This window comes from Mobula birostris, chromosome 10 (genome assembly GCF_030028105.1).
Source record: "Mobula birostris isolate sMobBir1 chromosome 10, sMobBir1.hap1, whole genome shotgun sequence".
NCBI lineage: Eukaryota > Metazoa > Chordata > Chondrichthyes > Myliobatiformes > Myliobatidae > Mobula > Mobula birostris.
The window spans coordinates 131,796,245-131,820,775 of record NC_092379.1 but is presented as its reverse complement, the minus strand read 5'-3'; the positions used below and the strand labels follow the sequence as shown (position 1 = coordinate 131,820,775).

Below are 24,531 nucleotides of genomic sequence, written 5' to 3'. Positions count from 1 at the left end.
AGTAAAGGTTTCCCCCGCCATCCGAAGGTAGAGTGTTCCTATGAAACAGTTCGTAAGCCAAAATGTCGTAAAGCGAAGAAGCAATTACCATTTATTTATATGGGAAAATTTTGTGAGCGTTCGCAGACCCAAAAATAACCTACCAAATCATGCCAAATAACACATAAAACCTAAAATAACAGTAACATATAGTAAAAGAAGGAATGATATGATAAATACACAACCTACATAAAGTAGAAATACTTTCCCACAATCATTGCCGGCACTGTTCTCTGTAGCGAAAATCTCACGGAAGTGCTCTTGGCAGAAAATCTCACGCAAGCGCTCTCAGCAAAGACACAGCGTAAGCGCTCTCCAGTAACCTTTAAGCTATGAAGCTGCCAAATCATACCAAATAACACATAAAAATACACAGCCGATATAAAGTAGAAATAATGTATGTACAGTGTAGTATTGCTTACCGGAATCGGGAAGACAGTGCAGAGCACACTGATGATGGTGTGTTAGACTGAGTCGTCGCAGGCTGGGGTGGTGCAGTGGCCCCCACCCTCCAGGCCACCAACTGATACATTGCCGCGAAGCATGCAGGGGTTCAGCGGTAGCCGGGACACACCCAGCACATCTTTAAGAAAGAAGCCAAAATAAACATGCGAATTAATTAGGTGCCGCCCGGCACGTAATTGTCGGCCCAGATCAGTGCTGATTTCCGATTGCGTCGTCTCTGATCTGGGCCGACAATTACGTGTCAGGTGACACCTAATTAATTAGCAAGTTTATTTCAGCTTTTTTCTTAAAGATGTGCTGTGTGCCTCCCGGCTACCGCTGCATTCTCAGCGAATCAGTATCTGTCCGTGGCCTGGGGGTTGTCGTGGTGGGATACTGGGGTGTCATCTCATCGTCGTGTTTCCATTAGAGCAGGGAGCTCATCTTCTCCTATGACCACCCGCCTCAATGACGAAGGTCGAGGTTCGTCGTCTGCTGTGGCTGATGTGGAAGGTTTGCTTGACTGCTGAGCCTCGCGCATTTTTCTATCACACAGTTCTTTGTAAGCACTCAAACCATCCTGCAAATATCCCCTAAACCTACGTACCCTTTCAAAATTAAAGTCGTACTTTATCACTGCAGCGAAAATCTCACGCAGTTGCTTCACGTTCATTTCGCTAATGAATTCGGTTTCGATTGTTATCCTTTCCTTTTCCAATTGCATCAGTTCTTGGTTATGGGATGCCAAAACCTCTTCAACATCATCTTCGTCAGCTTCCACAAGCCAAACTCACGTTGTCCTTACTTCATTCACCACGATCAAAAAGCTTTATTATGTCTAGTTTTACGCCAAGTATAACACCCTTACGAGCTCTTTTAGGCTTTTCCAATACCTTAGCACTCATCTTGCTAACGGCTACTCAATGCAACATGTTTAAGCAATGCTGTCCCGAATGCGGGGGAGAGTGGCTGCTCAGGGCGCGCGCTGCCTTTTATCGCGCGCTGATTTTTTTCGTAACAGTGGAAACACCTTCTGAAAGCGAAAACAGGGTACTAATGTAGGTCTTTCGTAACAGTGAAGTTTCGTAAAGCGAATGTTCGAAAAGTGGGGGGACACCTGTAGCCTAAGCCTTGTCGTCATAGAAATGTGTCTGTTGGTAAAAATGGGTTTCATTTTTTGTAAGTTCGTTTTGGCAATGGCAATTCTTCTTGTTATTTCTACTTTACTTCTAGCATCTTGTGATATAAAGATACCAAGGTAATTAAAGCTGGCATTTTGTTCAATCTCTTGGTTACCGATGTACAATTGGCAGTTGGGAGTATCCTGCTGTTTTGATATTACCATACCTTTGGGTTTTTTTTAAAACAGTTAGACCAAAATCTGCACTTGTTTGTACTACTTTGTCTAGGAGGATTTGTAGGTCGTCTTCAGCACTTGCTATTAGGGCGGTATCGTCTGCATATCTTATATTGTTGATGTTAACACCTCCAATTTTTATCCCATCTAGGTCTTCTATTTCTCTGAGAATCATTTCACTAGATATTGAACAATTCCGGTGAGGCAACGCATCCCTGTCTAATTCCTCTTTGAATTTTAGTCCAACTGCTTATATCAGTGGTTGCCAACCACCAGGCCACAAAGCATATGCTACCGGGTCGAGACGAAACGATATGAGTCAGCTGCACCTTTCCTCATTCCCTGTCACGCACCGTTGAACTTGAACATAGGGTTGCCAACTGTCCCGTATTGCCGGGACATCCCATATATTGGGCTAAATTGGTTTGTCCCATACGGGACCGCCCTTGTCCCGATTTCCCCCGCTAAGATAGAGTGTTCCTATGAAACCTTTCGTGCCGAAATGGCGTAAAGCGCGGAAGCAATTACCATTAATTTATATGGGAAAAATTTTTGAGCGTTCCCAGACCCAAAAAATAACCTACCAAATCATTCCAAATAATACTAACATATAGTAAAAGCAGGAATGATATGATAAATACACAGGTTATATAAAGTAGAAATAATGTATGTACAGTGTAGTGGGGAGGATTAAGTCAAGACCGATTTGTGGAAAAAAAATCGGCACGTACACGCATGCGCACACAGGTGCCCGTGCAAGGCTTCATGGTCATGGTAGTCTTTCTTGGGGTAAACACTGTCCCGTATTTGACTGCTACTTTTGTCCCTTATTTGGGAGCCAGAAAGTTGGCAACCCTAACTGTAAAAGACATGTTGAGGTGAGTTTAACCCTACTTGAACACCGCCCCCCCCCACCCAGTCAGTAGGTCTGCAAGAATATTGTCAATATTAAACTAGTCCACGGTGCAAAAAAGGTTGGGGACCCCTGGCTTATATTATCAACTTTTACCGTCGCCATTTGGTTCCAATATAAATTTTGAAGCAGTTGTTGGTCCCTTCCATCAATGTTTAGTTTAGCAAGAATTTGAAATAATTTTTCATGTTGCACTTTGTCGAATATATTATTGTGTCACGTGATCAGCAACAATGAATATATATCTAGTCAGGTTTTATAAAAACAAACATTTATTAAACTCTGCCCAATATTTAAAAAAATAAACAAACAAAAATCTTAACCAGAAGTAAACTGCTATGCGGCCATTTAACAAACCGCCACTCAGTACTAGTTCTTAAAGCGGTAAATGCAACAACAGTTCTTAAAGTAGTAAATTCAAACACAGTTCTTAGAATGGTAAATTTGAAAGTCCAAGAGATTTATACTGTCAATTAGGAGAGACTTTCCTGAAGTAAGGAATTCCTCAAAGACACGACGTCACTGCCGATCCCAGCCGGAACCTGCCTTATCCGCAGGATTCACGACGACAGAAATAGAATGGTTTAAAGCCACTGACCTTTCCCTCTGGATACTAGATACTTCTCTGTTGCTTTTAGCAGAGTGATCTCATGCAGATCACTCTTTCTTGAACGAATTCAATAATGGTCGATCCTATCCAAAACTGCCGAACGACTCCTTCAAGTTCCCATCTTCTCTCCAATACTACTGAAAAGATATATCAACAAACCTGGCAGCAATTGGTTAAACTGCCGGTCCAACACTTTTGTACCTTACAATAGAACGTCAAACTCCGTTTTAAATCAAAACTGCGTCATAAGGCAAATACAGGTGTCCCCCACTTTTCCAACGTTTGCTTTACAAAACCTCACTGTTACAAAAGACCTACATTAGTACCCTGTTTTCGCTTTCAGAAGGTGTTTTCACTGTTACGAAAAAAAATTCAGAGCGATAAAAAAATCAGCGCGCGATAAAAGGCAGCGCACCCCGAGCAGCTGCTCTCCCCCGGATTCGGAACTGCTTTGCTTTAACAAGTGCCTGTGAGCAGCCGTTTGCAAGATGAGTTCTATGGTATCAGAAAAGCCTGAAAGAGCTCGTAAGGGTGTTCACTTACGGTAAAACTAGACATAATTAAGCCTTTTGATAGTGGTGAACAAAGTAAGGACAACGCGAGTTTGGCTTGTGGAAGCCGACGAACATGATGTTGAAGAGGTTTTGGCATCCCATCATCAAGAACTGACAGATGAAGAGCTGATGCAATTGGAAGAAAAAAGGATAACAGTCGAAACCAAATGAGTAATGATAAAGTACGACTTTAATTTTGAAAGAGTACGTCGGTTTAGGGGATATTTGCAGGATGGTTTGAGCCCTTATTAAAGAACTGTGTGATAGAAAAATGCGTGAGGCTCAGCAGTCAAGCAAGCCTTCCACGTCAGCCACAGCAGACGACGAACCTCAATCTTCGACATCGAGGCGGGCAGTCATAGGAGAAGGTGAGCTGCCTGCTCTAATGGAAACAGGCGACGAGATGACACCCTAGTGTCCCACCACCCCAACACCCAGGCCACGGACAGATACCGATTCGTGGAGAATGCAAAGCTAGCCAGGAGGCACACAGCACATCTTTAAGAAAAAAGCCAAAATAAAAATGCTAATTAATTAGGTGCCGCCAACACGTAATTGTCAGCCCAGATCAGAGACGATGCAATCGGAAATCGGCACTGATCTGGGCCGACAATTACTGGCAGCACCTAAATAATTAGCATGTTTGTTTCGGCTTTTTTCTTAAAGATGTGCTGTGTACCTCCCGGCTACCGCCGGACCCCTGCGTTCTTCGCAGCAATGTATCGCTCAGTGGCTCGGAGGGTGAAGGCCACTGCACTACTCAAACTCCCACAAGTCTAACACACCATCGTGTGCTCGGCGCTGTCTTCCCGATTCCCGTAAGTGATACTAAACTGTACATACATTATTTCTACTTTATATAAGCTGTGTATTTTTACGTGTTATTTGGTATGATTTGGCAGCTTCATAGCTTAAAGGTTACTGGAGAGCGCTTGCGTGAGATTTTCTGCCGACGGCGCTTGCGTGAGATTTTCGCTACGGAGAGCAGTGCAGTAATGATTATGGAAAAGTATTTCTACTTTATATAGGCTGTGTATTTATCATATCATTCCTGCTTTTAGTATGTGTTACTGTTATTTTAGGCTTTACGTGTTGTTTAGCATGATTTGGTAGGTTATTTTTGGGTCTGCGAACACTCACAAAATTTTTCCATATAAATAAATGGTAATTGTTTCTTTGCTTTACCACATTTCGGCTTACGAACTGTTTCATAGGAACGCTCTACCTTCGGATGGCAGGGGAAACCTGTATGCAGCAGAGCGGAGTATCTGGCTGACGTTCTAACAGGAAAACTAACTGCGTCACCACAGGGTCTCCTTTTATACCCAAGGTAAACATGTCATCACGTGACCTCACATCGGCGGGAGAATTACATCAGGTGACCTCCAAAAGACCATTACATCATACTCATCAGCTACTCAATTACATCATGGTCATAAGACAGTCACAACATATCCATGAGGTATGTAACAAGTGCAATCAATGAAACATAAAAAGACATCATTTTCATATTCAATTGCCCTTTCTGAAAGCATTCATAGTATGAAAATTGCATTCCTAATTCCTCTATCCTCAATAAACACATATTGTAGTTTAGAAGTTTCTGGTCTTAACTTGTTTTTAATTTGACTCAGAACAATTCTCAACAAAATCTTTATTATGTGACTCCTAAGACAGATCAAGGCAGCAACATCCAACATTAAAGACCTCATCACTGAGGACATGTTCCCTTCTCAAAGCTATCATCAAGGAGGTGCTACAGGAGCCTGAAAACACACACTCAACATTTCAGGAAATGTTTCCTCCCCTCTGCCATCAGATTTCTGAACGTACCATGAATCCATGAAAACTATCTCACTGTAACACACACAAAATGTTAGAGGAACTCAGCAGGCCAGGCAGTATCTATGGCAAAAAGTACAGCCGATGTTTCGGGCCAAGACCCTTCAGCAGGACTTGGCCCGAAATATCAACTGTACTTTTTTTCATAGATGCTGTCTGGCCTGTTGAGCCCCTCCAACATTTTGTGTGTGTTACTTGGATTTCCAGCATCTGCAGATTCTCTCGTTTTTGACTATCTCACAGATTTTTTCCCCTCCTCTTCTTTACATTACTTATTTAATTTTATCTATTTATTGTAATTTTGTTTTTCTTTCTTATTGCCGCAAAACAAATTTCACGACATACTGTATGCCAGTGATATTAAACCTATTTCTGATTCTGAACAGGTCCTACACCCCACACTGTTGTGCTGAACCAATTAAATTAGTAATCAAATGATCAACTAAACTAATCCCCTCTGCCTACACAATGTCCATATTCTTCCATTTTCCTCATATTCATGTGCCTAACTAAACGTTTCACAAGGATGATTCCAGGAATGAAAGGGTTATCATACAAGGAACGTTTGATAGCTTTGGATCTATCCACTAGAATTTAGAAGGATGGGGGGGGGAATCTCATTGAACCTTTCGAATGTTGAAAGGCTTAGACAGAGTAGATGGGGAAACAATGTTTCCCATGGTGGGGGAGTCTAGGACAAGAGGGCACAGCCTCAGGACAGAGGGATGTCCATTTAACACAAAGATACAGAGAAATTTCTTCAGCCAAAGGGTGGTGAACTTGTTACCACAGGCAGCTGTGGAGACCAGGTTGTTGGGGGTATTTAAGGCAGAGCTTAATAGGTTCTTAATTGGACAAGGCATCAGAAGCTACAGAGAAAAGGACAGGGAAAAAAGGATCAGTCATGATTGAATGGTGGAGTAGACTCGACGGACCAAATGGCCTAATTCTGCTTCTGTGTCTTATGGTTTCTTAAAAGTCGATGGATGGTGCTGGAGCAAGGTTTAATTGACGCGGATTGTAGATTTGGACTCCAATTCAGGTTTTTGATGTGTTCTGATTTCTAGTTCTAAGTCTGGTCACTCTTTTTCCTGCTTTTGAGATATTTTTGAATCGGGGCAGCCTGCAGATAATGAACACTAAGCTGTCTATATTCTGTGTTGCTGTTAGTATGGGTTTTTTTTTGCGCTTGGTGGGGGGGTGTGGGAGGTTGAAATTTGATGGTTTTTTTTGAATGGGTTGGCTCCATGGTTCTTTTTTGTTGTGTGGCTGTCTGTGGGAAGACAAATTTCAGGATTGTATACTGCCTACATACCTTGATAATATATGTACTTTAAATCTTTATTGTATCTCTATCACCACCCCAGGCAATATATTTCAGGCACCCATCAGTCTGTGTAAACAACTAATTCATCTCCTTTGAAATTACCCACTCTCACATTAAATGCATGTCTTCTGGTGTTAGACATTAGAATCCAGGGAAAAAGATACTGTCTATCTACTCTATCTATGCACCTCAAAATCTTATAAACCTCTATCAGATCTCTCCTCAGCCTCTGCTACTTCAAAGAAAACAACCTAAGTTCTTCCAACCTCTCGTTATAGCCCTTGCCCTCTGATCCAGGCAGCATCCCTGGTAAACCTCTTCTACACCTCTACAAAGCCTCAACATCATTGGGTGATCAGAACTGTATGTAACACTCCAGATGCGACACAAAAGTTTTTCAAATTCACAATTACACAAAAAAATAACATTCCAGAATAGGACCAAGTCTCAAAGCTGCACGTCATTTATGGAATTTTCAAGACCCAGATTAACTCACAAGGAATGAAACGGAATTTTTCTCCAATTTATGGTAACAATAGAATAAATTAAAACACCATTAAGCTCTTGCAACATTAAACTCAGTCAGCTTTACAGCAAATGAAATAGTATCATTTCAACAAGGGCCACACAACACAGCTTAAACGAATCTAAGGTTTCCATTGGTGAACATTTCCCAGGTTCACCAAGACCATTTCAATTTCTGGACATAGTGACCTTAGTCCCAATTATCACTTATTAATCTGATATTACTGAATGAAATACAGTTTCTAAAATAACCCATAAATTTGCTGAAAAATAACCTCGCCGGTCCTTTTCAAAGTTCAAAGTAAATTATCAAGGTACACATATGTCACTATATACAACCCAAGATTTGTTTACTTGTGGGCATATTCAATAATTCAATAACCATAATAGAATCAATGAAAGTCCACTGGGTGTACAACTATGCAAATACAAAAATAAACAAACAGTAAGTATCAAGAACATGAGATGAAGAGTCCTTGAAAGCAAGTTCATAGGTTGTGGGAATATTTCAATAATGGGACAAGTGAAGTTATCCTCTCTGCTTCAAGAGCCTGATGGTTGAGGGGTAATAACAGTTCCTGTACTGGTGATGTCAGTCTTGAGGCTCCCGTACCACCTTCTTGATGGCAACAGTGAGAGTATTTCCTGGGTGGTGGGGTCCCTGATGATGGATGCTGCAACAAAGCTCTGTGTAGGTGTGCTCAATGGTGGGGAGGGATTTTCCCGTGATGGATTGGGTTGTATCCACTACTTCTTGTAGGATTTTCCACTCAAGGGCATTAGTGTTTTCACACCAGGCCATGATGCAATGAATCAAGATCTTCTCCACCAGACATAGATAGAAGTTTAATCACAAACAAGAGAAACTTTGCAGATGCTGGAAATCCAAGCAACACACACAAAATGCTGGAGGAACTCAGCAGGCCAGTCCAGGACAGGCCTGGAGTCCTGATGAAAGGCCTTCGCCTGAAACGTCAACTGTACTCTATTCCATTGATGCTGCCTGGCCTGCTGAGTTCCTCGAGCATTTGGTGCGTGCTGTAGATATAGAAGTTTGTCAAGTTTTAAATGTCATGCAGAATCTTCACAAACTCCCAAGGAAGTAGAGGTGCTGCCATGCTTTCTTCGTAATTGCATTTACACGCTGTGCCCAGGAGAGGTTCTTGAATTGATAATACCAAGGCATTTAAAGTTGCTGACTCTCTCTACCTCTGACTGCCTAATGAGGACCTCTAGTTTCCTCCTCCTGAAGTAAATAATCAGCTCTTTCATCTTGCTGACATTGAGTGAGAGGTTGCTGTTGTGGCACCACTCAGCCAGCTTTTCAATCTCTTTCCTATATGCTGATTCATCACCACCTTTAATTCAACTAACAATGGTGTCATCAGCAAAATTAAATATGGCATTAGAGCTGTGCTTAGTCACAAAGTCATAAGTGTAAAACGAGTAGAGCAGGAGGCCAAGCACACAGCCTTGTGATGCACCTGTGCTGACAGAGATTGTGGAGATGTTGTTGCCAGTCTGAACTGACAGGTGAGGAAATTGAAGATCCAATTGCACAAGGAGGTACTGATAGCAGGGTCTTGCAGCTTGTTGATTAGTTTTGAGGGGATGATAGTATTGAATGCTGAGCTATAGTCAATAAAGAGAATCCTGATGTATTCATTTTTGATGTCCAGATGTTGCAGGGTTGAATGAAGAGCATTGAGATAGCATCTGCTGTGCACCAGTTGTGCCGATATGCAAATTGGAGCAGATCCAAATCACTTCTCAGGCAGGAGTTGATATGTTTCGTCATCAACCTCTCAAAACACTTCATCATTGTGGATGTTAAGTGCTACTGGACGATAGTCATTGAGGCAGTCTAACATGTTCTTCTTAGGCACTGATATAGTGAAGCCTCCTTGAAGCAGGTGGTATCTCAAACTGCCAAAGCGAGAGGTTAAAGATCTCAGTGAACACTCCAGTCAGGCATCACACCTGTACCGGATGTTTTCCCTGTGCCTTACTCTCCTGAAGGATGCTTACACATCAGTCTCAGGGACTGAAATTATAGGATCATCAGGGACTGTGGGAATTTGAGATGATTCCCCCATGTTTTGATGGTCAAAGCTAGAATAGAAGACATTGAGTTCATCTGGAAGTGAAGCTCTGTTGTCACCTATATTGCTTTTTCACTTTATAAGAGATGATAGCATTCAAGTCCTGCCACACTGCTGAGCATCCTTTATTGAACCCTTATTTAGCTTGGAACTGCTACTTCAACTGTGAGATGGCTTTCCACAGATCATACCTGAATCTCTTGTAACTTTCTTGATCACCAGTTTCTGAATCGAAAAAATGTTCCCCTGCACTCACTTCTGCATCAGTAGCTGCAGTGGTAAGAGCTTAATAATAATATACTGGCATTTTACTACAATACAATCTGATTTAAACAGACTTTCTTACACTTTACAGTAGTTTAAATTTCAGTACCCAGAGATTAACAACACGCCTACTGTGAAGTGCAATGCCGCAAGAAAATAAAACACACTGTTCAAATGTCAAATTGATGAATGGAATGCCATACTGTACCAGAAACTGTCTCTGCAGGACATTTTTTAAAGTTGAAAAAAAACCGCACCACAGCAGCAAGATATCGGTTAGGGTGAAGGCTACGAGTGGAGTTTAGGTACACAGGTTTGACACCAGAATTACCATAAGACTAACAGTTAAAGTCATCTCAGTGGGATTTCTTGGCTATATTACCAAATAAAAACAAGATCTACATATAAGTGACACCATGATAAAAATTACATGATATTCAAATATTCAATAAAGGCCAATTATTACAATGCCAATGCCAAACCATTATAATGGATGTGTAATCGTGGGATGAGATAAGATTCAAATCAACAACATAAATCTACCAAGAGATTTTGATTGTGAGTATAATGGTCCTAACCAGCTTAGCTAAAAGTGATAAAATCTGCAAGTGAATACATTCTTATTCTTACAATCACGGTCTCTCTGAGTGTTGCTAAGTGAGAGGTGGGCGCCGACGCTTTTTTGATGAAACTAGTGCGGGGGGTGAGGGTGGAGGTCGATGCTTGTGCGAGGGGGCAGGAGGGGACTTTGTAGTTCTAAAATTTTTCTGTCAACCATTCTTTTGGGGTTCTACTGTTTTTCACGGATGCCTGTGTACACAAGTGTAACACGCTGTAAGGTTTCACTGTAATGTAATGGCCTCTCTGTAATGTTTCACTGCTAAGGCTAAGGTAATGGTTTCTCTGTAGCAACAATGTTTGGGTTATGACTAGTGATAACGGGGCATGTTAGCCAATGAGCAGGATGCTGTTCTTTCTTGTTTGTCTGGGGGCAGGGATTTTGCGGTCTTTTGTCAGGAAGAGATAAAGAGAGAGGATGCGAACGGAGAGAACTGCTAGACCACTGGACAGAGTGGACTGAGGAGCAAGGGTCTGAGCTCCAGCGTTTGCACATAAAAGTGTTTCATGAGTGGGCCCTTTTCTGTTTTTTGTTTCTTTACTAACCATACAGTCAAATTAAGAATTATACAGCTCAATCATTTAATCACATATTTGTTATATCGTAGTAATGATTTCTAACAGGTGACACATTGCATAGCATCCACCCAAACGAGATTTCTTAAGTTTGGCTGGGCCAGGGGGCAATCATCCCCTAGATTAAGCCACTATCCGAACCGAGGGTTACAATGGGGGGGGGGGGGACTATGTTTGGGATTCATTCCGTTGGATGCCGTGTGATTACCCTGAGTATTGAACCAGCGGAATAGATATCTGTACTTCGGATTAACTGTTAATTCGCCTGTTAATTACTGTTAAAGCTGCGATTGTGGGCAGAGGTTTGATAAAATGGCAGGCGCAGCTCTTGTTTTAATGCAGGTCAGCACTGATCTAGCGGTAGCTGGGGCCGGAGATTTCAAAGACAGGGTTCTATCATTTCTGAGGAGTGAGGGGAAGGAGTGGTCGGATTTGGAATGTCTAATTAGTCCACGTCCCCCAGTGAAGAGTGAGAATTCTGAGTTAGTATCCACCCTTACCTCTCTGACGAATAAATGGAAAAATGTCGAGGTTCAAAGTCCCAGCTACGGTAGGCTCCACCTATTCTCTGGAATTAAACCCACTCCTAAAGGGGAAGAGGAGTATGAGACTTGGACGGAGCAGACCTTTCAATTGTTAGAGTGGCAGTGCTCTGATGATGTAAAGTGACAAGAGATTGGTTGAAAGTTTGAATGGGCGGGCCACTGACATGAGAGCCGTTAGGTTACGGTATCCTATAGCGACAGCTGTCAATTATATGCAAGCACTGAACAATGCTTTTGGCCCGACAGGAAACTCAATGGAGTTCATTGTGGGGTTTCAGAGCATGCGTCAGGAGAAGGGGAAGAAGCCTTCTGCTTTTATTTTTCGGCTAGAGAGGCAGCTAAATTGCTTGCAGTGCAGAGGGGTCATTCAGGCAACTGAGGTGGATAGGTTAAGAATGGACAGGATAGCGAAGGGCACCCACTCCCATGATCTGATTGCCTGGGGTCTCCAACAGTCTCGTAAGATGTGCCCCCCCGCCCCTCCATTTTTTCTTGAGCTGATCAGAGAGGTACAGGAAGAGGAGAATGCGTCGGAGGCGCAAGAGGGCTCCGTCAGCAGGGTACAGTCCTCAGTAGTGGTCCCCTGTGGTGAAGTGACCATGGACAGCCTGCCCCGGGGAGCGGTAGAAGAGAGTTGAGAACAGAGATGTTTCCGCTGTTATCAGCAGATGTGACCCCTCCCTATGATGGAACTGATGGGGCGGGTGCAGATCCCCTAAAGGGACAGACAACGTGGAAGACTGCTGGCAGCAGGTGTCACACCAGAAGGAGAGAGAGTCCCCGGGTACCTAAGCACAGAGAGTCATTGGGAAAACTTAGAGGAGACCCAGTGAGGGAATGGCCTAGTGTCTCTGGGGGAACACTTTCCCGCAATGTACCAAAGAACCCCTGAAAGCAAAAGGCCCAATTCCTGAAGGCTTAGTGGGACCATGCTCCAGTGTGTCGCTACAGATAGAAGGTATTTATGCTAAAGTCATACTCGACACTAGGACGCAGGTCACGTTGCTGTACCGTTCGTTTTACAAGCGGGATCTGAAGCATTTACCATTGACACCATTCAGGGCATTGGAGATCTAGGGGCTTAGTGCTGGTGATTATCCGTACGACGGTTATTTGTCAGTGAAGTTGGAGTTCTCGGAGGCCGATGTGGAAGTGTCTGAGGTCCTTGATACATTAGTGCTGGTTTGTCCGGACCCTGTTGAGAAGGGCGGCATTTCAATTCTGGTGGGAACCAACACCCCTCTTGTGAGGCGGCTCATGGGGGCCTGCAAGAAGGCAGCCGGTGAAAGCCTTCTGGAAGCATTGTCCGTGCACCTGGTGTTTAGAGCTGCTTTTGAGGAAGTACGTGGCTGCATTAGGCTGGATACTGAATTTAGACGAGGGACATGTGGTTCACCCAGTCAAGGCCAATGGTGGTATGGCCCAGGGAAGTAGCGAGAGTGACGGGGACCCCCAAAATTCCCGGAGTGCCTGAGGGCGAGGCCCTCTTAGTGGACGTTCTGGAAGACCACAAGGGGGAGCCGTGATTTCCTGCTGGGGTACTGGTGAGGCCCAAATTGCAGAAGCCCTCGGTGGTACAGGCGAGCAGGATAGAAGTGATTGTCAGGAACACCACGAAGAGGGAGGTCTCCTTCAAGTGCATTTGTTCTCGGTGACAGTAATGTCAAGGGTCCCTGTGGGACAAGCCAGGGAGAAGCTATTGGAAAAAGGGGGAAAGTTGACCACTGAGTCATTCAACTTCGGGGACTCTCCGTTTCCTGCAGGTTAGAAGAGGAGGTTGGAGAAGATGTTGAAGCTGGAAGGTGTCTTTTCCACTGACCAGTTTGATGTGGGTTGTTCCAAGAGCACTTGTCACACTATCCGGGTGACCGAGGACACCCTGTTCAGAGTGCAGTCACGGCGACTGGCCCCTGCAGAGCTGGAGGACGTTCGGCAGCATTTGTGTAAGTTGAAGGAAGCTGGGATCATCACAGAGTCCCAAAGCCCCTCTGCGTCCCCATTCGTAGTGGCCCAAAAGAAGAATGTGAAGATACGGATGTGGGTGGACTATAGGACTTTGAGCAGGCACACCTTCCCTAACTAGTATACTGTCCCAAGGATTGAAGACGCTCTGGCCTGCCTGAGTGGTGCAAAGTGGTTCAGTGTGCTGGACTTGGAGCGGATATTACCAGATTCCCATGAATGAGGCCGACAAAGAGAAGACGGCATCTATGTGTCCCCTGGAATTTTTCCAGTTCGAAAGGATGCCCCAGGGTATCTCGGAAGCTCCTGCAACCTTCCAGCAGGTCATGGAGAAGACGGTGGGATATATCAACTTGCTTGAGGTATTGGTATATCTGGATGATCTCATGGTATTTGGATCCACCTTGGAAGAACATGAAGCGAGGCTACTTAAGGTGCTGGGCCACCTGAAAGCTGAAGGGTTAAAACCTTCCCTGGACAAGTGCCAGTTCTGCCAAACATCTGTTAGCTTTTTTGGGCACATAGTCTCACGGAATGGAGTAGCTACAAATCCGGCTAAGACAGAGGTGGTTAACACTTGGCCAAGACCACAGACTGTGAGTGCTCTACGCTCGTTCCTCGGGTTCTGTGGTTACTATTGGAGGTTTGTGAAAGGCTACGCGAAAGTGAGTCACCCGTTGAATCAGCTTCTGTGCAGTTACCCTCCCTTGGGGAAGAAAGGGAGGGGGCAAAATGGACAGGAGGGTGGAGAGTATCTTAGCCTGTTGGAGGCCTTTGGAATGAGGTGGGATGCAAAATGTGAGGAGGCCTTTCAGTTGCTGAAGGAGCTGCTGACCCAGGTGCCAGTGCTGGCCTTAGCAGACCCCCAATTACCATACGTACTGCACAAGGATGCCAGCCGAGAGGGTCTAGGGGGCATCCTGTATCAGGATCAGGACACCAGGTTGAGATCCATTGTGTTTGTCAGCCAGAGTCTGTTGCCCTCTGAGAAAAACTATCCCACGCACAAGTTGGAATTTCTGGCGTTGAAATGGGCAGTGGTGGAAAAGCCAAGTGACTACCTCTACAGGGCCAAGTTTGAGGTGAGGATGGACAACAACCCCCTAACTTACATCCTGACCTTGGCAGAACTGGATGCCACAGGCCATCAGTGGTTGGCAGTGTTGTCTGTCTATGATTTCAGCCTGAAGTACCAGCTGGGAAGCATGAACATTGATGCTGATGCTTTGTCCCGACGGGCACATGAGGGACTGGTCAGGGATGAAGAGTGGGGGAATGTTCCTGCCCCAGGGGTGAAGGCCATGTGTCAGTTTGCCATCCCATGAAGGCAAAGGGAAAGGAGGGGCAGCATCGAACGGTGGATCAATTGGGAGCTTCTGATGACGCCATTCCCCAAGTTTACTGTAACCTGACTGCTCTGAAGACAAATCAGCTGCCGGAATTGCGTTCTGGGGAAGTAGCTGCTGCTCAGCGAGATGATCCGGGCATTGGTATCATTTGAGCAGCGGTCCAAAAGGGAGACATGGTCCAGACAGAGAAGACGAAGCACGCGTTGATACCTCCATTACTGCGAGAATAGCCTTGGTTGGAGTTGAAGAACCCTATCTTATACCGGGTCACATCACCCGCAGACTGACCTCGGTGTTGCCAGCTGGTTCTGCCGGAGAAGTATCAGAGGATTGCGTTGAAGTCACTTCATGATGAATCTGACATTTGGGGGTGGAAAAGACCTATGGATTGCTCAGAGACTGGTTTTATTGTCCCCGGATGAAATCAGAGGTCGAAGAATACTGCAAGTTGTGCATTCGATGCATACGGCAGAAGACAGTGCCTACGCGGGCAGTTCTCTTGTCCCATTTGCCTCTGGACCTGGTGTATATAGATTTCCTTTCAATAGAACCCACTGCCAGCAATACGGCAAATGTCTTAGTCATCACGGACCACTACACCAGATATGCTCAGATTTTTCCTTACCAAGGACCAGAGGGCGTCTACAGTGGCAAAAGTGTTATGGAAGAAGTACTTCATCTATTATGGCCTTCCCAGCTAGATACACAGTGATCAGGGACAGGATTTCAAGAGCATACTCATCCATGAGTTACTGGGCATGCTTGGAGTCAAGAAGTCGAGGACTATGCCCTATCCACCCGCAGGGAGGTTTAATCAGACCTTGCTAGACAAGCTCAGGACCCTAGAGATCAGCAAGAGCAAGTGGAGTCAACATATTGGGCATTTGGTTCACAGTTACAACTGTACATGAAATGAAGCTACTGGGTACTCGCCATATTATCTGATGTTTGGGCACAAGGCGAGGTTGCCCATTGACCTTTGTTTTGGGACTGATGAGGGTAACTCCCCCCATCCCCCAAAGACTTATCTGAAGTATGTCCCTGATATGAGAAGAGAGCTGAAAAGAGCTTATGAATTAGCTGGGGTCGCAGCGGCCAAGCAGAGGCAAGGAAATAAGAGGAGGTATAATCAAAAGGTGAGGTTCTCCTAACTCCTGCCAGGACACCAAGTCCTCATAAGGAATTTAGGTCTTCCTGGAAAGCATAAGTTGGCTGACCACTGGGCGGCTACGCCCTATGTGGTCGAGAGTCAGATGCCAAACCTACCAGTTTTCCGGGTGAAACCAGAGGATGGGAATGGACCTGTCAAGATTCTCCATCAGAACCACCTGCTGCTCCTGGAACAAGAGGTGCAGGTAGACCCAGAGCCCGACTTGGAGCCTACACCCAGTAAGAGCACTCTGTGGAAACGCAGGGTGACTGCAGGGCCCACAGCAGCTGAGGTTAGGCCAGCCCCCACCCTAGCGGGTACTGATTCGGAGGATGAGGACCTGGATATGTGGTATATGCCACCTTTCGCTAACTCCCCATTGATTGAGGAAGAGACTCCCGGCCCGCTGAGTCAGGTGAAGTCGGGGGGGGGGGACACAGCCTGGGTTGCAGCAAGACTCTGCAGGGGAAGAAGCGGGGATTGGCCACTGGACAGAGGACTCCGGGTTGCAGGTGGGCATGAGTGATAGGTCAGGGACGGCCTCGCCAGGTAGACCGGAAGTATCCCCAGTAGTGTCTGAACTTGAAGCAGTAGGTGAGGGGCGCAGAGGTCTCAGAGAATTAGGAGACCACCAGATAGGCTGGCCTATATAGCGCCAGGGGAACAGAGTGTGACCCCTACCGTTTTGGGGAGCTATGTCACTGCCTTATGCACCTGGATTGGACTTGGTGTTCTGCAGAAGGGGTTGGTAAATTATCTCAATGTCATGAGAACCTGACTAAATTTGGTGGGTGGAGGGCAAGTGTAACACGCTGTAATGTAATGGCCTCTCTGTAATGTTTCACTGCTAAGGCTAAGGTAATGGTTTCTCTGTAGCAGCAATGTTTGGATTATGACTAGAGATAACAGGGGTATGTTAGCCAGTGAGTGGGAGTCCAGCAGAGGAGGACAAAGGGCTTAATTAGGAAAGGGAAAAAAGATTATGAGAGAAAGCTGGCAGGGAACATCAAAACTGACTGTAAAAGCTTTTATAGATATGTGAAAAGAAAAAGATTGGTTAAGATAAATGTAGGTCCCTTACAGTCAGAAACAGGTGGATTGATCATGGGGAACAAGGACATGGCAGACCAATTGAATAAATACTTTGGTTCACTGAGGACATAAATAATCTTCCGGAAATAGTAGGGGACTGAGGGTCTAGTGAAATGAAGAAACTGAGGGAAATACATGTTAGTCAGGAAGTGGTGTTAGGTAGATTGAAGGGATTAAAGGCAGATAAATCCCCAGGGCCAGATGGTCTGCATCCCAGAGTGCTTAAGGAAGTAGCCCAAGAAATAGTGGGTGCATTAGTGATAATTTTTCAAAACTCTTTAGATTCTGGATTAGTTCCTGAGGATTGGAGGGTGGCTAATGTAACCCCACTTGTTAAAAAAAGGAATGAGAGAGAAACCGGGGAATTATAGATCAGTTAGCCTGACATTGGTGGTGAGGAAAATGCTGGAGTCAGTTATCAAAGATGTGATAACAGCACATTTGGAAAGCGATGAAATCATCGGACAAGGTCAGCATGGATTTGTGAAAGGAAAATCATGTCCGACGAATCTCAGAATTTTTTGAGGGCGTAACTAGTAGAGTGGATAGGGGAGAACCAGTGGATGTGGTATATTTGGATTTTCAAAAGGCTTTTGACAAGATCCCACACAGGAGATTAGTGTGCACACGGTATTGGGGGTTATGGTATCGATGTGGATAGAGAATTAGTTGGCAGACAAGAAGCAAAGAGTGAGAATAAACGGGACCTCTTTAGAATGGCAGGCAGTGACTAGTGGGGTACCACAAGGCTCAGTGCTGGGACCCCAGTTGTTTATAATATATATTAATGATTTAGACGAGAGAATTAAATGCGGCATCTCCAAGTTTGCGGATGACACAAAGCTGGGTGGCAGCGTTAGCTGTGAAGAGGATGCTAAGAGTCTGCAGGGTGACTTGGATAGGTTAGGTGAGTGGGCAAATTCATGGCAGATGCAATTTAATGTGGATAAATGTGAGGTTATCCACTTTGGTGGCAAGAACAGGAAAACAGATTATTATCCAAATGGTGTCCAATTAAGAAAAGGGGAGGTGCAACGAGACCTGGGTGTCATTGTACACCAGTCATTGAAAGTGAGCATGCAGGTACAGCAGGCGGTGAAAAAGGCAAATGGTATGCTGGCATTCATAGCAAGAGGAATCGAGTACAGGAGCAGGGAGGTTCTACTGCAGTTGTACAAGGCCTTGGTGAGACCACACCTGGAGTATTGTGTGCAGTTTTGGTCCCCTAATCTGAGGAAAGACATTCTTGCCATAGAGGGAGTACAAAGAAGGTTCACCAGATTGATTCCTGGGATGGCAGGACTTTCATATGATGAAAGACTGGATTGACTAGGCTTATACTCGCTGGAATTTAGAAGATTGAGGGGGGATCTTATTGAAACGTATAAAATTCTAAAGGGATTGGACAGGCTAGATGCAGGAAGATTGTTCCCGATGTTGGGGAAGTCCAGAACGAGGGGTCACAGTTTAAGGATAAAGGAGAAGCCTTTTAGGACCGAGATGAGGAAAAATTTCTTCACACAGAGAGTGGTGAATCTGTGGAATTCTCTGCCACAGGAAATAGTTGAGGCCAGTTCAGAGGGAGTTAGATATGGCCCTTGTGGCTAAGGGGATCGGGGGTATGGAGAGAAGGCAGGTACAGGGTTCTGAGTTGGATGATCAGCCATGATCATACTGAATGGCAGTGCAGGCTCAAAAAGGCACCTATTTTCTATGTTTCTATGTTATATTTTCTTGTATGTCTGGAAGCAGGGATTTCGCAGTCTTTTGTCAGGGAGAGATGAAAAGAGAGGACGGAAGTGGAGAGACTTGGCAGACCACTGGACGGAATGGACTGAGGAGAGAGGGTCCGAGGGTCCGATGATCAGCTACTCTGGGAGGACGACGACAGGAACAAATGGACGACACTGTGAGCTCCAACATTTGTGCATTAGACTGTTTCATGAGAACGGGCCCTTTTTCTTTGTTTCTTTACTAACCATATAGTCAAATTAAGAATTATAAAGCTCAATCATTTAATCGCATATTATGTACTGTTTGTTATTGCGTGGTACTGGTTTGCAACAGGGCACACATCGCACAGCATCCACCCAAGAGAGATTTCTTAAATTTGGCCAGGCCAGGGGACTATCATCCTCTAGATTAAGCCACTAGCAGAACCAAGGGTTACATAAGTATTTCAGGTTGCATACTGTGTACATTCTCTGTTAATAAACGGAACCACTTGCACCACTTGAAACCAGAATTCGAATAACCCTGCAAAACCAGATTTGGATGAGAGCTCTCAAATTCCAGTGTTAGTGTGATCTATGGGCCATAATTAGTAATTCTATTGGCAAAGTCAAAAGATGTTACTGCCAGCAGCAACACACAAAGGAGCTAGAAGAACTCAATCAAATCAGGAGGCATCTCCAAGGACAGTCGACCTTTTGGATTGAGGCCCTTCTTCAGTACAGTGGGTGGAAGAATACTGCTGCCTAACTACCATATAACATAATCCTTAAAATGTATATAGAAGTAGAAAACACTGTTCAGCTTATCAGGCAGTATCTAGGGAAAGAATAACAGGGTTAACGTTTCAGATTGAAGGTCTGTTGAGCATTCCCAGCATTCTACGTTTGCTTCCGGTTTTCAGCATTTGTAGTGATTCCGCTCTCAGATGAACATCTTACAGTTCTAGCATTTTTATTTTTTCAACTCCTCCTCTGCTTTCATTCACATTGTGCTATTTACATTTCTCTCAGAGAAATCATGTGAGATTAACAAGGCTTCACAACTACTCTCAGCTGGCACTACAAACATTTTGCTATTCAGTAACTTGTGGACTGCACCCCATCACAGATACGTCACTAAACTCTTTGTTCTCATCGTCCTCCTCCTTTCTCTCCAAATTAAAATATCTATCTGATTACAAGACTTTGATCTAAAACATCAACTTTTTCTTACTGCAGATGATGTATTTTCTGTTCTTTATCACAGGTTTCCAGCATCTACAGCAGAAGTTCCCAAACTTTTTAAAGCCATGGACCAATACGATTAAGCAAAAGGTCTGTTGGGAACCCCTGATCTGGAGTATTCTGATCTTTGGCCCCATCTTGTTTGGCTAAGCACAACTTTGCAGTTGACAATGTGGCAATAAATAAACCCAGAAAACACAATTAGAGCAAAATGATGTATTGATATATGAACAAAAACGTAAATAAAGAGAAAATCTGCAGATGCTGAAAACTTAAGGCAACGCACACAAAATGCTGGAGGAACTCAGCAGGCCAGGCAGCATCTATGGAAAAGAGTACTGGGCCGAGAACATTCAGCAGGACTGGAGTAAAAAAGGTGAGTAGAGTTAAAAGGTGGGTGGAGGGCAGGGAGAAACACAAGATGATAAGTGGAACCGGGAGGGGGAGATATGAAGTAAAGAGCTAGGAAGTTGATTGGTGAAAGAGATACAAGGCTGGAGAAGGGGGGAAATCTAATAGGAGAGGATAGAAGGTCATGGAAGAAAGAGAAGTGGGGGGGGGAAGACACAAGAGGGAGGCAATGGGCTGGAAAAGAGATAAAGTGAGAGAGGAAAACGGGGATGGGGAATGGTGAAGAGAGGGGGCATTACCTGAAATTCGAGAAATTACTGTTCATGGCATCAGGTAGGATGCTACCCAGGCAGAATATAAAGTGTTGTTCCTCCAACCTGAGTGTGGCCTCATTGCAACAGCAGAGGAGGCCATGGACTGACATTTCAGAATCAGAATGGGAAGTGGAATTAAAATGGGTGGCCACTGAGAGATCCCACCTCTTCTGGCAGACGGGGTGCAGATCCTCGGCAAAACAGTCTCCCAATCTACATTGGGTCTCACCAATATACAGGAGGCCACTATGGGAGCACACAGCACAGTATATGACCACAACAGACTCACAGGTGAAGTGTTGCCTCACCAGGAAGAACCCTTTGGGGCCCTGAATGATAGCGAGGGAGGTCGTGTAGGGGCAGCTGCAGCAATTGTTCCAATACAAGTTCCTTGCATGGAAGATTACAAATGAAATGTTCATTTGATGTTTAACTGACACGGAATATCTAATATTAAGTGTTGACCATTCTACTTACCAAGACAGTTCTTCTCTGTGATCCTGACCACAGTTTACATACTCCCCAAAGCCGACACTAATCAGGCACTCGAGATTCTGAATGCTGTCATCACCAAACAAGAAACAGTCCACCCCGAGGCATTTCAAATCATAGTCAGAGACTTCAATCAGGGTGGTTTGAAGAAATTTCTGGCCAATTATCATCAGGATATAACCTGCAGCACCAGGGGTCCCAATACACGAGACCACTGCTACACAATAATAAGGAATGCTTTCCATTCCATGCCCAGACCGCATTTAGAGAAATTTGATCACTTGGCAGTCTTTCTCCTACCTGCATACAGGCAGAGCAAAGCTCCTGAGATTGACAACAAAGAGGTGGTCATGAGAGACAGTGGAATAGCTACAGGACTGCTTTGAGAGGATGGACTCAGATTATCTGCATAAATATACTACGATTGTCACAGACTTTATAAAAGCAATCACAGATGAATATGTCCCCACAAAATCATTTAGTCTTCCCCAACCAGAAGCCGTGGATGAACCATGAGAGTGCAACCTGCTGAGGGCCAAATTAGTGGCATTCAGGTCCAGCAACCAAGATACAAGAGGGCCAGGTAGGACCTTTGGAAAGTCATTTCACAGGCGAAGTAGCAATTCCAGACCAAACTTGAATCACTGAAGGATATTTCACAGCTGTGGCAGGGCTTGAATCTTAAAGTGAAACCAAGTGACATAGATGACAAAAAATTTCATTCCCAGATGAGCTCAATGCCTTCTATTCTCGCTTTGACTGTCAAAACATGGATGAAGCTTCACAAACTCCCTCAACCCCCAATGCCCCTGTGATTTCAGTCTGAGGCCAAATTGAAAGCATTCTTCAGGAGGGTGAACCCATGGAAAGCATCCTCCCATTCGGGGTACCTAGCCGAGTAATAAAGACTTGTGCTGATCAACCAGCTGGTGTGTTCACCGGTATCATTAACCTCTCGCTTCGGCAGACTGAGGTACCCACCTGCTTCAAGCAGGCTTCAATTATACCAGTGCCCAAGAAGAATGTGGTAACCTGGCTCAATGACTATCGTCCAGTAGAACTTGCATCCACAATGATGATGCGTTTTGAGAGGTTGGTAATGAAAAATATCAACCCCTGCCGAAGGAGCAACTTGGATCCTCTCCAATTTGCCTAGCAGCACAACAGATCCGCAGCAGATGCCATTTCATTGCCTCTTCAAGCAACCCTACAAAATCTGGACAGCAAAGATGCATACAGTGCCTATAAAAATTATCCCCCCCCCCCACCCCAGAAATTTTCATGTTTTATTGTTTTACAACACTGAAATGCAGTAGATTTAATTTGGCTTTTTTTGACACTGATCAACAGAAAAGGACACTTTTGTGTCAAAGTGAAAAATCTAAATTAATTAAATATAAAACACAAAATAATTGATTGCATAAGTATTCACCCACTTTAATGACACATCAAATTATCACTGGTGCAGCCAATTGGTTATAGAAGTCACATGATTAGTTAAATGGAGATCACCTATGTGCAGTCAAGATGTTTCAATTGACTGTAGTAAAAATACACCTCCATCTAGAATGTCCAACTGCTGGTGAGTCAGTATCCTGGCAAAACTACACTCCAAGCACCTCAGCGAAAAGGTTGTTGAAAAGTGCAAGTCAGGAGATGGATAAAAGAAAGCTTCCAAGTCACTGAATATCCTTTGGAACAGAGTTAAGTCAATCACCAAGAAATGGAAAGAATAGGACACAGCTGTAAATCTGCCTATCGTAGGCCGTCCTCAAAAACTGAATGACCATACAAGAAGGGGACTAGTGAGGGAGGCCACCAAGAGACCGATGACAACTCTGGAGGAGTTACAAGCTTCAGCGGCTGAAAGGGGAGAGATTGCACATACAGCTGTTGCCTGGGTGCTTCACCAGTCACAGCTTTATGGGAGAATGGCAAAGAGAAAGCCACTGTTGAAAAAAAAACTCACATCAAATCTCAGCTGGAGAAAAGAAAAAGGAAAATGCTTCCCTAAAGCATCAATACTCAACTCTTTATAAACATTATAAAATGCATACTGCTTCTTGGTTCAAGGGCCTGATAGTCGAGGGTTAGCAACTGTTCTTGAACCTGGTGGTGCGAGTCCTGAAGCTCTTGTACCTTCTTCCTGATGGCAGAGGTGAAAAGAGAGCATGTCCTTGGTGGTGGGGGTCCCTGGTGTTGGATGCTGCTTTCCTGGTACAGCATTTCATGTAGATGATACATTTTCCACAGTCAGATACCCTTCCAATGTTCAATGCCCAGGAAAAAAATACATGCATGAATCATTTTAAGACTGCAGGAACCATCAGTATCTAACTTAGCATGTAGGCAAGTCTTCAGGATGGTAAAGGATGGGTGGAAGCAAAAAGATATCTTTCTCTTTTACGTAAACTGTATTCAAGACATGATTAAAGTTACACTTCAAAGTGGCAAGTGGCTATGGGGCAAAGTTGCTAGAATTAAGTAGGATTCTGAGTTTTCAAGAGGTAGCCATGAAGATGATTTTCACAGAACTGTGTACCCTATCAGATTGATTGTGAGAATATGGTGAGTGCGCATGTGGCCATATGATAACACAGTGAATCGATCTGGCCTGCTATGTGAGGGAGCACCCTTTTTTGAGCGCCAGCTTTTGAGTGCACAAGTTTTCAGCTCAGCAGGCCCAGTTCATTGCTTTCAAATTATATCTTACCCAGCATGTACCATTACTAACACGAGTCCCTAAAACCTTTTAATCACACAACTCCATTGTCATTCTTGATCATGCATATGTAACAAAAGCGGTTTTGAGTAAACAAGTTACACAAAAATGGCATCAAGGAAGCCAACAGCCCTTGACATAGAGGTAGGGATTTCCTCACTCACACTTGACACAATGAAATATAATAGAACTAAAGATTCTCTATAATAAATGAAAATAAAAATAAACTTACCGTTTCAACACTCTTAAAGTAAAGCCTGTAGTTTGTAATATGTACCACCCCCTTTTTAGGCCCATTAAAGTGACAAATGTATATCACTTCCTTTTCTAAGAAACAAGGAAATAATAACTCACATTAGCTATTAGGAACCAGCACTTTCAAAACAGTTTATAAAAAGTCTTAACATGTGTGAGAAATATGACCAT

The 24,531-nt window shown here is 44.2% G+C and overlaps 1 protein-coding gene across 1 annotated transcript in view; it reads right to left on the bottom strand.

Moving 5' to 3' along the window:
* Positions 1-24,531, bottom strand: part of mtm1 (myotubularin 1) — a 154,167-nt gene that overhangs the window by 88,528 nt on the left and 41,108 nt on the right. The window contains exon 4 of the mRNA XM_072271003.1: positions 24,338-24,432. Coding sequence (XP_072127104.1) covers positions 24,338-24,432 — 95 coding nt within the window. The remainder of the gene's footprint in view (positions 1-24,337; positions 24,433-24,531) is intronic.